The sequence below is a fragment of the Oncorhynchus nerka genome, linkage group LG13 (genome assembly GCF_034236695.1).
Source record: "Oncorhynchus nerka isolate Pitt River linkage group LG13, Oner_Uvic_2.0, whole genome shotgun sequence".
Lineage (NCBI taxonomy): Eukaryota > Metazoa > Chordata > Actinopteri > Salmoniformes > Salmonidae > Oncorhynchus > Oncorhynchus nerka.
The window spans coordinates 78,271,761-78,286,899 of record NC_088408.1 but is presented as its reverse complement, the minus strand read 5'-3'; the positions used below and the strand labels follow the sequence as shown (position 1 = coordinate 78,286,899).

Genomic DNA, 15,139 nt, shown 5'->3' with positions numbered 1-15,139 from the left:
TAAACGCTGATCAGATTGAAAAGAAGCCTTTTAACGATGCGTGCCATCACACAACATGGACAGCTATATTTCTATATAACGTATGACATCTTTGTCACAGAGCACTTTAAAGTTCCATGGATAAAGCCAGTAAAAGCATGCCTATGGTGACAGTAGTCCCGGAAATAAAACTACTTTAGAGACCTTGAGAGGGAGAGCAGGGTGGAGTGGAAAAGAGTGACCCATTCTATCCTCAGGCCATCACAGACGGCTATCTCATGGCATGTGTGTGTGTGTTCCAAGGGGAAACTTCCTGACATTTCTGACAGTGTCATCTATATTTACTAGAGGACATTGTCCCATCATAGCTTCCCCCTCATACCCCTCAAATGTCCCTAAAGCAATCTTTCTTGAAAAGCTTTATTGTATACTTAGTTACATTGTATTATGAGGATGTCTCTGGAAGTTGGTCCTTTTGATGTTTTAACAGTGACACCCATGGAGAAATGCATATCTAAAGACATGCCAAACCCTGAGCCTGTGCTATTTTTACAGAATGTAGATTTATCAAAACACATTCATGTCTGAGTACACTTGTACATCACATGCAAATATAAAATTAAGAGAAAACACTGGTGTCCTCTGTTAATTATTTTTTATAGCAACACATATAAAATGCATTGTTATTCAAAGGGCTTTCCAAGGTTAATTCTGCATAGATTTGGAAACTACATAAATTCAAGTCAATCGTGTATCGGCCTGCAATGTAGCCCGGGGTGCATACTGTCTTGTGTGCAGTGATTATAAACATTATTATGAATCCTGTTGTTTAAGTAAAGGCTCTAATCAACAGAATGCACAGTGGGTGTATAAAGGTTTGTCACTGAAGCTGATCAAGACAATGACAGGGGAATGAACACAGTTTTTGAAAGCCTCTCCCCCTCTCTTTCCCTCTCTCTTTTCATCTAGGACACCAGCTATGATCGGCTGCTCCTTTGTGGTGGACAGAGAATACTTTAGTGAGATTGGCCTCCTTGATCCTGGCATGGAAGTCTATGGAGGCGAGAACATTGAGCTTGGCATGCGGGTGAGTACAACAACACTGATTCATTCTGCTTATCAAATTCCTTTCCTATTCTCAAATGGAAACATTTATTTTTGAGAAGTTACAACATGAAGGTATTACATCATAACCACACAAAAAAAGTAGTTAGAAATGCCATTAGAAAAGTTGGGGTTGTTTATGAGTCTATTCTGCTAAAGCTAGTGGGTTTGGGTTCTGATTGCTAGGTGGAAAGGAAAGGCTAGTGTGCTGGAACACTAGCAGTCATTACAAATCCAATATTAGGTACAGTAGCTCCGGATCACTTAAGTCACTGGTGAAAATATTTATGAAATATATTTTCCCGTCTTTGGAATGGCTCATGATTAAGTTTCCTTATTTTTTTTTTTAGGCTTAAGGGTTACAGCTTAAGATTCAATACCCAGAGGCATCAACAGAGAAATGTTTAAACTCTGCAAAGTCAGAAAGTTTCTCAGATAGGAGGGAAAACCCTTAATGCAAATAAATATTCAGTCAACCCAAAGGCCTTAAAGCCCTATACTGAAAATGTCAAAATCTTTGCAGCTGATTTTAGTTGAATTTAATGCTTCATGTGAGCGGCGGCTTGGTTGAAGAATTGGTAGCGTTTAAATTCAGAAAATGTTTCTCCTCAGCCAAGTGGAAGTACTCTGAATCTAAACTCACTCTCTGCTTATTGAAATGAGAAATGCTTGAAAGATCCTTCTTCATTTAATGTCATCACTTTCATTTCAAAATCTTCAGAATGCTTGAATGGTGCTTCAGAAGGGTATCTGTAGCCTTTGAAAACTGACTCCAGAGGCGAGAGGATAGATCCTGGTTGGTTTATTGATAACTCAACCCCTCAGATGAACCTGAAGGCAGTGTTATAGTAGCTAATGACCGTCTCAGAGTCCTCATCATTCCAAGTGGACTAGCATACCATATCCTCATCAATAGCAAGGTTTCCCCCCCAAATAGTAAGAGGCATTCAGACAATAATATGTTCTCCATGTCTCATTATGCAGTAACTGTTTGTTTTAGGTTTAATTCCAGTGAACAGTCACCTTCCTCATTGCTCCTAATGGTTATTTCAGTATTCGGTGTGCCATCCCAAATTTCAGTCTTCAAGGTTAACTGTGTTGTGTTATTCACCGGACCTGTCTTCACGCAGCAAACCATGCCACTGGGTGGGTTCATAGGGTAGGAGATTCATTCAGACAAGGCCACTAAGTAGTGTTATAACAAACCCACTAGAGTGTGTGTTCTATACTGATGTACTCCACTTTCTTATTCTGCTCAGTTGGATGACTTGTGTCAGGTCTGACATTTGCACTGTGCTAACCTAAAGTAATTGCACTCTCCTTGAGTCATGTAATAATAACTTAACACCAATGTCACAAACATCGGCATAAGTCTCTCTTTGTCTTTCACCATAAAACTTACACGAACAGTATTTTTATTTCAAACCTTTTCTTTAGTTCTGGTATTGTGTGAAGAAAATAAAATACATTATCATTAAACAAACAGGATATTGAGATAATATACAGTTGAAGTCGGAAGTTTACATATACCTTAGCCAAATACATTTAAACTCAGCTTTTCACAATTCCTGACATTTAATCCAAGTAAAAAGACCCTGTTTTAGGTCAGTTAGGATCACCACTTTATTTTAAGAATGTGAAATGTCAGAATAATAGTAGAGAGAATTATTTATTTAAGCTTTTATTTCTTTCATCACATTCCCAGTGTGTCAGAAGTTTACATACACTCAATTAGTATTTGGTAGCATTGCCTTTAAATTGTTTAACTTGGGACAAACGTTTTGGGTAGCCTTCCACAGCCTTTCCACAATAAGTTGGGTGAATTTTGGCCCATTACACCTGACAGAGCTGGTGTAACTGAGTCAGGTTTGTAGGCCTCCTTGCTCGCACACGCTTCTTCAGTTCTGCTCACAAATGTTCTGTAGGATTGAGGTCAGGGCTTTGTGATGGCCACTCCAACACCTTGAATTTGTTGTCCTTAAGCCATTTTGCCACAACTTTGGAAGTATGCTTAGGGTCATTGTCCAACTGGAAGACCCATTTGTGACCAAGCTTTAACTTCCTGCCTAGAAATGTCTAGAAATGTTGCTTCAATATATCCACATAACTGTCCTTCCTCATGATGCCATCTGTTTTGTGAAGTTCACCAGTCCCTCCTGCAGCAAAACATCCCCACAACATAAGCCTGCTACCCCTGTGCTTCATGGTTGGGATGGTGTTCTTCAGCTTGCAAGCGTCCCCCTTTTTCCTCCAAACATAACAATGGTCATTATGACCAAACAGTTCTATTTTTGTTTCATCAGACCAGAGGACATTTCTCCAAAAAGTGTGATCTTTGTCCCCATATGCAGTTGCAAACCGTGGTCTGGCTTTTTTATGGCGGTTTTGGAGCAGTGGCTTCTTCCTTGCTGAGCGGCCTTTCAGATTATGTCAATATAGGACTTGTTTTACTGTGGATATAGATACTTTTGTACCGGTTTCCTCCAGCATCTTCACAAGGTCCTTTGCTGTTGTTCTGGGAAGGATTTGCACTTTTCGCACCAAAGTACTTTCATTTCTAGTCTAGGAGACCGAGGGTCTCCATCCTGAACAGTATGATGGCTACGTGGTCCCATGGTGTTTATACTTGCGTACTATTGTTTGTAAAGATGAATGTGGTACCTTCAGGTGCTTGGAAATTGCTCCCAAGGATGAACCAGACTTGTGGAGGTCTACAATTCTTTTCCTGGGGTCTTGGCTGATTTCTTTTGATTTTTCCCATGATGTCAAGCAAAGAGGCACTGAGTTTGAAGGTAGACCTTGAAATATATCCACAGGTACACCTCCAATTGACTCAAATGATGTCAATTAGCCTATCAGAAGCTTCTAAAGCCATGACATAATTTTCTGTAAATTTCCAAGCTGTTTAAAGGCACAGTCAATTTAGTGTATGTCAACATCTGACCTACTGGAATTGTGATACAGAGAATTGTAAGTGAAATAATCTGTCTGTAAACAATTGTTGGAAAAATGACTTGTGTCATGCACAAAGTATCTTTCCTAACCGACTTGCCAAAACTTTAGTATGTTAACAAGAAATTTGTGGAGTTGTTGAAAAACGAGTTTTAATAACCTTTAGCGGGATCATTTTCGTCTACATCCGGTGATTTGCAGAGCACCAAATTCAAATTAAATTACTAAAAATATTTAATTTTCATGAAATCACAAGTGCAATACACCAAAACACAGCTTAACTTGTTGTTAATCCAGTTGGCATGTCAGATTTAAAAAAGGCTTTACGGTGAAAGCAAACCATGTGATTATGTGAGGACAGCTCAGCAGACAAAACATTAGAAACAGCTAGCAGCAAAGTAGATTGGTTTACGAAAGTCAGAAAAGCAATAAAATAATCGATAATATTTCAACCGGACGGTAGCCTTTTCAATAGAAGAGAGAAAGGAAAGGTCTCGCTCCTGGCGCGCGAGCGCACAAATCTGAGGACATCTGGCTATCCACTGACGCAATGTGATCATTCTCGCTCATTTTTCAGAATAAAAGCCTGAAATTATTTCTAAAGACTGTTCACACCTTGTGGAAGCCATAGGGAAAGGAATCTGGTTGATATCCCTTTAAATGGAGGATAGGCTTGCAATGGAAAAGAGTAGTTTCAGAAAAACAGCACTTCCTGGATGAATTTTCCTCAGGTTTTCGCCTGCCATATCAGTTCTGTTATACTCACAGACAATATTTTGACAGTTTTGGAAACCTTAGTGTTTTCTATCCTAATCTGCCAATTATATGCATATTCTAGTTTCTGGGCCTGAAAAATAGGCAGTTTACTTTGGGCATGTTTTTCATCCAAACATCAAAATACTGCCCCCCAGCCTAAAGAGGTTTTAATGACTCCAACCTAAGTGTATGTAAACTTTCAACTGTATACCTGCATGTACAGTATCAGTCAAAAGTTTGGACACACCTATTCATTCTAGGGTTTTTCTTTATTTTTACTATTTTCTACATTGTATAATAATATTGAAGAGATCAAAACTATGAAATGACACATGGAATCATGTAGTACCCAAAAAAGTGTTAAACAAATACAAATACATATTTATATTTGAGATTTTTCAAAGTAGCCACGCTTTGCCTTGATGACAGCTTTGCACGCACTTGGTATTCTCTCAACCAGTTTCATGAGGTAGTCACATGGAATGCATTTCAATTAACAGGGGTGCCTTGTTAAAAGTTCATTTGTGGAATTTCTTTCCTCATTAATGCGTTTGAGCCAATCTGTTGTGTTGCGACAAGGTATGGGTGGTATACAGAAGATAGCCCTATTTGGTAAAAGACCAAGTTCATATTATGGCAAGAACAGCTCAAATAATCAAAGAGAAACGACAGTTGATTATTACTTTAAGACATGAAGGTCAGTCAATATGGAACATTTAAAGAACTTTGCAGTCGCAAGAACCATCAAGAGCTTTGATCAAACTGGCTCTCATGAGGACCGCAACAGGAAAGGAAGACCCAGAGTTACCTTTGCTGCAGAAGATAAGTTCAGTAGACTTAACTGCACCTCAGATTGCAGTCCAAATAAATGCTTCACAGAGTTCAAGTAATAGACACATCTCAACATCAACTGTTCAGAGGAGATTGTATGAATCAGGCCTTCATGGTTGAATTTATGCAAAGAAACCACTACTTAAAGAAACCAATAATAAGAAGAGACTTGCTTGGGCCAAGAAACACGAGCAATGGACATTAGACCGGTGGAAATCTGTCCATTGGTCTGATGAGTCCAAATTTGAGATTTTTGGTTCCAACCGCCATGTCTTTGTGAGACGCAGAGTAGGTGAACGGATGTTCTCCGCATGTGTGGTTCCCACCGTGAAGCATGGAGGAGGAGGTGTGATGGTGTGCTTTGCTGGTGACACTGTGATTTATTTGGAATTCAAGGCACACTTAACCAGCATGGCTACCACAGCATTCTGCAGCGATACACCATCTCATATGATTTGCACTTAGTGGGACTATCATTTGTTTTTCAAATGGACAATGACCCAAAAAATATCTCCAGGCTGTGTAAGGGCCATTTGACCAAGAAGGAGAGTGATGGAGTGCTGCACCAGATGACCTGGCCTCCACAATCACCCAACTTCAACCCAATTGAAATGGTTTGGGATGAGTTTGACCATAGAGTGTAGGAAAAGCAGCCAACAAGTGCTCAGCATATGTGGAAACTCCTTCAAGACTGTTGGAAAAGCATTCCTCATGAAGCTGATTGAGAGAATGCCAAGAGTGTGCAAAGCTGTCATCAAGGCAAAGGGTGGCTACTTCGAAGGATCTCAAATGTATATTATATTTTGACTTGTTTAACACTTTTTTTGGTTACTACGTGATTCTATATGTTTTATTTTATAGTTTTGATGTCTTCCCTATTATTCTACAATGTAGAACATAGTACAAATATAGAAAAACTCTTGAATGAGAAGGTGTGTCCAAACTTTTGACTGGTACTGTATATGAATGGCTGAATAACATTCAGCTTTGCTTCACCGCCATACATTTTGTATATTCCTTTAATGGAATGGAGATCGGGAGCAATTATGTCTCCAAGGCCTACTCATTGAAACTGGTGAGTGAGAGAGACAGAGAGAGATGGGTGGATGAATGTATGGATGGATGAATGAATGAATGAATGGATATAGAGACAATGAGAGAGAGAAAGGGAGGGAGAGTTGCCATTTGGAATAGGCGTGATTGACAGGAACATGTTTAACAATTACCCAGGGCAGCTCTCAGTAGCTGCCTGCTGCCCAGGACCATTTCACCACGGGTGTGGATGTAAGGCCAAGTTCACAGCCAAAGGTTGTGTAGTATTGTAATTTACTGTGCATTCTACACTCCATATAAAAGGGTTTTCTGGGCTGGCACCTAGGTGCTGGCCTCTTTAAAAGAAGAGAAAGGTTAAGATAGAGAGATGTTGAGATGAGCTGGTGCTGGGTTCATAGGCCACAGTGGTGTTTTGTGTGATTGTGGAGACCTTGAGATAGCAGTAGATGAATAAAACAAGGGCATTGGAGGGTATCAAGATCAGAAGTATAAGATCTTGTTGGATTTTTTCCATGTACGGTATAGAGATGTATTTACACTAGAGAGAAGAGGAGGAAAAGACCGATACAAGAGAGGTAGTCAATGTGTAAAAACAATAAGATACATTGACTATTGACGTTAAAGTAAATGTTTCAGTACATAACCTGGGTATGGGTTTAAAATTACACTCATTTGTAAGTCAGAGTGAACTGCATCAAAAATGAGCTACTTTAATACTAATATTTTATTGGAAGAGCTGCAATGACATCGATAATCAACAACATTAATATCATGGCTAAATTACCTAAAGTACCTTGATAACACAGTTTGCCAATCTATCTCAGTATGTGTAAAATGTAGGTAATTTAGTCAAGATATTAATGATGTTGATTATCGATGCCATTGCAGCACTTCCAATAAAATATTATTAAAGTCGTTTATTTTTTATGCAGTTTACATTGACTTACAAATGAGTGTAATTTGAAACCCATACCCAGGTGTCAGACATTAAAATATTGCTTACCTTGAGGCTGAGTATGCAAAGAGAAAACAATGTCAAGAAGGAATAGAAATTATGAATTCTGCCAGAGGTGTCAATACACATTTATTGCGTCATGGTTTTTCCATCTCTCACTTATTGTTTGCTGATAAAGCATCTCATGAGACCACAACATCGCTCTTCATGTCCCCTCAGCTACAGTATACATACAGTACCAGTCATAAGTTTGGACACGCCCTACTCATTCAAGGGTTTTTCTTTATTTTTTACCATTTTCTACATTGTAGAATAATAGTGAAGACATCAACACTATGAAATAACACAAAGGATTCATGTAGTAACCAAAAAAGTGTTAAACAAATAAAAATATGTTTTAGATTTTATATTATTCAAAAGTAGCCACCTTTTGCCTTGATGACAGCTTTGCACATTCTTGGCATTCTCTCAACCAGCTTCATCTGGAAAGCTTATCCAACATTCTTGAAGGAGTTCCCACATATGCTGAAAACTTGTTGGCTGCTTTTCCTTCACTCTGCGGTCCGATTCATCCCAAACTATCTCAATTGGGTTGAGGTCGGGTGATTGTGGAGACCGGGTCATCTGGTGCAGCACTCCATAACTCTCCTTCTTGGTCAAATAGCTCTTACACAGCCTGGAGGTGTGTTGGATCATTGTCCTGTTGAAAAACAAATGATTGTCCCACTAAGCGCAAACCAGATGGGATGGTGTATTGCTGCAGAATGCTGTGGTAACCATGCTGGTTAAGTGTGTCTTGAATTTGAAATAAAACACTGACAGTGTCACCAGCAAAGCACCCCCACACCATCACAACTGCAGTTGAAGAAACTTCTACAATGTGGAAAATTGTGAAAATAAAGAAAAACCCTTGAATGAGTATGTGTGTCCAAACTGACTGGTACTGTACATACATGCATAGAATATATCAAGGGGTCAAGAGTGACACTGCATGTATTTGTAAAGGGTTTATCAAGAGTTACAGGGAGTATAAATACCTACTTATGAATTTGTAGATACAAATCAAATATGTCTCTGTTACATTAGAAATAAATGATAAACAGACATTCTTTATAGGTTAGTTCCCACCTAAATGGTCTTATTGGTATATAGGCACTATGCGCTCTGCAGGGTTTTCTTCAAGAATTCAGGTTTTACTCAGCCCCAATTTAACTAAACCTTCTGTGAGTGATCCCACCAGGGCACTTCTCTTGGGACAATCCAATTAATTCAACCAACCCAAGCCATTTCACATGTATTTAACAAAAAACTTACACAATAATTTCCTGAAAGCCCCTCTACCGTATCCACACTGGCTCTGGTTCATCCCTGGCATATAGTCATAATCTCACTTCAGTTTGAGAGGGAATTTGCTTAATTAAAACTCCAGAAACATCAATACAAATTTGGAGAGGAGACGGACATCGCTCAACTCAGCTGGGTCCTCTCCTACCCAAAAGATAGGATACCCTCCTGCCGCTTCACTTTCAGGGTTTGTTGTTTGGCAGGATATTTTCACGTACTTGTAGAAAAGGGAGGAAAGGGAATCCACACAGAAGAAAAGGGAATCCACACAGTAGAAAAGGGAATCCACACAGTAGAAAAGGGAATCCACACAGTAGAAAAGGGAATCCAGACAGTAGAAAAGGGAATCCACACAATAGAAAAGGAAATCCACACAGTAGAAAAGGAAATCCACACAGTAGAAAAGGGAATCCACACAGTAGAAAAGGGAATCCACACAGTAGAAAAGGGAATCCACACAGTAGAAAAGGAAATCCACACAGTAGAAAAGGAAATCCACACAGAAGAAAAGGAAATACACACAGAAGAAAAGGGAATCCACACAGTAGAAAAGGGAATCCACACAGTAGAAAAGGGAATCCACACAGTAGAAAAGGGAATCCACACAGAAGAAAAGAGAATTCACACAGTAGAAAAGGGAATTCACACAGTAGAAAAGGGAATCCACACAGAAGAAAAGGGAATCCACACAGAAGAAAAGGGAATCCACACAGTAGAAAAGGGAATCCACACAGTAGAAAAGGGAATCCACACAGAAGAAAAGGGAATCCACACAGTAGAAAAGGGAATTCACACAGTAGAAAAGGGAATTCACACAGTAGAAAAGGGAATTCACACAGTAGAAAAGGAAATCCACACAGTAGAAAAGGGAATCCAGACAGTAGAAAAGGGAATTCACAGGCCTTTAACTAGACTTGTGTTCTTTTTTTGTTTCTTTTTTTTACAGTTGAACATATTGGAGGGAGTTTGTGTCTTGAAACTTCAAACATTTCTATAGTTAAAGAAAACCAGACAAAGATTGGTACACTATTGAACTTGGGTAATGCCAAAGCTTTCAGGTAAAACACTCACCGATTTGAATTGTTGTTTTCAGATGCTGTGGCTAGTTTGTCCACTGTTTGTTCCTTTTACAGCAAATGTTCCTTCTATGCTCGGGAGACCGACACTGCCAAATGGATTGTTAGAGGATAGTTCCTTTTATCAAAAACACAAGTCTTTTTGCAATGGTGGTGGTGGTACATAGTTGTTAGCTACACATTTCAAGATGTCCTCACACTACACTTACCACAGTTCATGTTGACCACAGAATTAAATAGTGTTATAGCTCTATGATGTTTACAAAATCACAATAGAGTTCATACTGGGAAGAGGGTACACAATCATAATATCGAAGAGTAGAGGAGATCTCTCTGTAGTGGTGTTTGCTTTGCTTTCCTCTGTATCCTCACATCCACAACAAAGAGAGAGAGAGTCACCTTGAAAAGTTCAGCCCTGTCATTATGAGCCCACATTAAGCCTCAGCCATCTGTGGTAACCAGCCATTCCAGTTCCAGCCGCTGCTAAAGCTAAATCACCTGGAGGCCCACGTCCATCAGGCAGCAAATGACGAAGTGGCTGACCATATGTGGGCCCACTAAAACAAACAGACCACTTACAAAAAATAGGACTGATTTGAGCCAATTGCTGAGGGAATTTGATCATTTGGCTATACTACATCATGGTTTGAAGGTAGACATGATGAGCCTTGGGAGAAGAAAGTGATAGATGAGAAATATTTACATTAGTGTGAGAGATCACTGCAACAGGAGACCTGATCTGTGTCGTATATCAAATATCGACTACAGATATACTGTATCTCTTCCTTTCCTCCACTGGCTCATCTCTCCATTACATGAATGATTAATTCTCACATAATACAGTCCTTTAACCGAGAGGACATGGGAGGAAAGATCCGTTTTTCATCAATAGGCACAGTGCAAAGGTAACAATGGGGGAGACCATACCATATTGATCAAGCATTTGTCCCTTTCAATACATGCATTATTTAGAGGGCATGAATCAATCTGCTAGGGATTAATGGACAGAGGTATTTACTCTATGCTTCATTACAGTAGGTTGTACCTCACTACCTCACCACTTGTCACAGGAGGGAGGACAGAGAGGAGAATAGGAACTACAGTGATATATAGCTTTCTTATTCTTATAATACCATATAGGGACTCTTAATGCTCCATTCATTCAATGGTGTGAGTTTACAAAATGTGGCTGTCCCAGTTCTTAAAGTTAATATTGAAGTAAATACGGTATAGATATGGGCAGCTTTTGTGTACTCTGTCAAAGTGATTAGCAATGAATTTACATAAGCAGTAATTATGATGCAAAGTTGTTTTAATGCACTGTTTCATTTAAAACCAGATAGCATTAAAACACGTTTAGAATTTGCATTGTAGTGTCTGTGGGCACATATAATTGGACTGAGTTTATATTGTTTTATAGGGTATAGTGCTGTAACAGTAATCTGCCAGTAATTTATGGTGAAACAGGTTTTGAAAAGCAAACTTATCCCCTAACAGCCCATGCAGCTTATTTTCAAGACTTTAAAATTCTTGAATCCGACAGCCTTTTGAAGATTGCCATGGTTATGTGGGTATCAAAAACATAATGTAGCACTCGACAGACAGACAGACAGACACACAGACAGACACACAGACAGACAGACAGACAGACAGATAGACAGACAGACAGACAGACAGACAGGCAGGCAGGCAGGCAGGCAGGCAGGCAGGCAGGCAGACAGACAGACAGACAGACAGACAGACAGACAGACAGACAGACAGACAGACAGACAGACAGACAGACAGACAGACAGTTATGCCCCGAAAAAGTTAAGCTTATTAACCACCCAACTCTGTCTGAATTTACCATACTTACTTAACTTTACTAACTTATCTTTAATTGGGTGGTGTTCGATGTGTTTGACAAGATATACATTATTTTGACACCTAATCTACTGTAACACAAAAAACGGAGGAATCCGCAAGTATGCTAGACATTTCACAAATAAACTCACTACAGTACAATCAAGAGGGACTACCAAGGAGAAGCAGGGGATTCAATTGCTTTGCATGTTTTGACAGTAGAGTTGAAAGAGCAGCATCACATCCCTGAGATGTCCTGGTTTGAACTATACATTTTCGAGAGAGAGAGAGAGAGAGTCACTCATCTCATAGGTCCAGGTTTACCGTTTGGAGGGGCAGGGTAGACACACACTAACTTTGCATTGCAACACATTACGATGATGCTGCCGGGTATTCTAATCATTCTCAAGAGCTTAGACGATGGTCTGACTAATTCTGATTCTGTTAACCATGGTGTTGCATGAGTATAACATACAGTACCAGTCAAAAGTTTGGACACACCTACTCATTCCATGGTTTTTCTAAATGTTTACTATTTTCTACATTGTAGAATAATAGTGAAGACGTCAACACTATGAAATAACACATATGAATCATGTAGTAACCAAAAAAGGGTTAAACAAATCCAAATATATTTGAGATTATTCAAAGTAGCCACCCTTTTCCTTGCTGACAGCTTTGCACACTCTTGGTATTCTCTCAACCAACTTCATGAGGTAGTCACATGGAATGCATTTCAATTAACAGGTGTGCCTTGTTAATTTGTGGAATTTCTTTCCTTCTTAATGCATTTGAGCCAAACAGTTGTGTTGTGACAAGGTATGGGTGGTATACAGAAGATAGCCCTATTTGATAAAAGAACAAGTCCATATTATGGCAAGAACAGCTCAAATAAGCAAAGAGAAATGACAGTCCATCATTGCTTTAAGACGTGAAGGTTAGTCAATGTGGAAAATGTCAAGTAGATTCTTCAAGTGCAGTCGCAAAAACCATCAAGTGCTATGATGAAACTGGCTCTCATGAAGACCGCCTCAGGAAAGGAAGACCCAGAGTTACCTTTACTGCAGAGGATTTCAGTAGAGTTAACTGCACCTCAGATTGGAGCCCAAATAAATGCTTCACAGAGTTCAAGTAACAGACACATCTCAACATCAACTGTTGAGAGGAGACTGCATGAATCAGGCCTTCATGGCCAAATTGCTGCAAAGAAACCACTACTAAAAGACAGCAAAAATAAGAAGAGACTTGCTTGGGCCAAGAAACATGAGCAATGGACATTAGACTGGTGGAAATCAGTCCGTTGGTCTGATGAGTCCAAATTTGAGATTTCTGGTTCCAACCGCCATGTCTTTGTGAGACGCAGTGTAGGTGAACGGATGATCACTGAATGTGTAGTTGCCATCGTGAAGCATGGAGGAGGAGGTGTGGGGGTGCTTTGCTGGTGACACTGTGAATTATTTGGAATTCAAGACACACTTAACCAGCATGGCTACCACAGCATTCTGCAGCGATACACCATCCCATATGATTTGCACTTAGTGGGACTATTATTTGTTTTTCAAAAGGACAATGACCCAACACACCTCCAGGCTGTGTAAGGGCTATTTGACGAAGAAGGAGAGCGATGGAGTGCTGCATCAGATGAAATGGCCTCCACAATCACCCAACCTCAACACAATCGACATTGTTTGGGATGAGTCGGACTGCGGAGTGAAGGAAAAGCAGCCAACAAGTGCTCAGCATATGTGGGAACTCCTTCAAGACTATTGTAAAAGCATTCCAGGTGAAGCTGGTTGAGAGAATGCCAAGAGTGTGCAAAGCTGTCATCAAGGCAAAGGGTGGCTAATGTATACACTTTTTTTGTTTACTACATGTTTCGTGTGTTATTTCATAGTTGTGATGCCTTCCTGTTCACCCATGACTGCGTGGCCATGCACGCCTCCAACTCAATCATCAAGTTTGCAGACAACATTACAGTGGTAGGCTTTATTACCATCAACGATGAGATGGCCTACAGGGAGGAGGTGAGGGCCCTCAGAGTGTGGTGTCAGGAAACTAACCTTACTCAACGTCAACAAAACAAAGGAGATGATCGTGGACTTCAGGAAACAGCAGAGGGAGCACCCCCCTATCCACATCGACGGGACAGTAGTGGAGAAGGTGGAAAGTTTTAAGTTCCTCGGCGTACACATCACAGACAAACTGAAATGGTCCACTCACACAGACAGCGTGGTGAAGTAGGCGCAACAGCGCCTCTTCAACCTCAGTAGGCTGAATAAATTCAGCTTGTCACCAAAAACACTCAAACTTTTACAGATGCACAATCGAGAGCATCCTGTCTGCACAACGCATCACCGGGGACAAACTACCTGCTCTCCAGGACACCTACACCACCCGATGTCACAGGAAGGCCAAAAAGATAATCAAGGACAACAACCACCCGAGCCACTGCCTGTTCACCTCGTTGTCATCCAGAAGGCGAGGTCAGTACAGGTGCATCAAAGATGGGACTGAGAGACTGAAAAACAGCTTTTATCTCAAGGCCATCAGACTGTTAAACAGCCATCACTAACATTGAGTGGCTGCTGCCAACATACTGACTCAATCTCTAGCCACTTTAATAATAAAAAATTGGATGTAATAAATGTATCACTAAACTATGCAACTTTATATAATGTTTACATACCCTACACTACTCTTCTCAAATGTATATACTGTACTCAATACCATCTACTGCATCTTGCCTATGCCGTTCGGCCATCGCTCATCCATATATATTTTTATGTACATATTCTTATTCATTCCTTTACACTTGTGTGTATAAGGTAGTTGTTGTGAAATTGTTTGATTATGTCACGTTCGTTGTATGGATGAGACAAAGGCGCAGCGTGATTTGAATACATCTTCTTTAATGAAGGAAGAACACTGAACGAACTATAAAAAAAATATTTAAAAAAACAAACGTGAAGCTATATAGAATAAGTGCAGACACAGGCAACTAATACATAGACAATCACCCACAAATTATCCAAGGAATATGGCTGACTAAATATGGTTCCCAATCAGAGACAACGAAAAACAGCTGCCTCTAATTGAGAACCAATCTAGGCAACCATAGACATACAAAAGACCTAGACTAGTACCAACCCCATAAACATACAAAAACCCTAGAAAGGACAAAAACACAACAAACCACCCCTTGTCACACTTGTTAGATATTACTGCATGGTCGGAACTAGAAGCACAA

General features: G+C 39.9%; 1 protein-coding gene across 1 annotated transcript in view; it reads left to right on the top strand.

Moving 5' to 3' along the window:
* Nucleotides 1–15,139, top strand: part of LOC115140216 (polypeptide N-acetylgalactosaminyltransferase 9) — a 115,622-nt gene that overhangs the window by 57,177 nt on the left and 43,306 nt on the right. Inside the window, exon 5 of the mRNA XM_029678422.2 lies at nt 949–1,066. Within this exon, the coding sequence (XP_029534282.2) occupies nt 949–1,066 (118 nt within the window). The remainder of the gene's footprint in view (nt 1–948; nt 1,067–15,139) is intronic.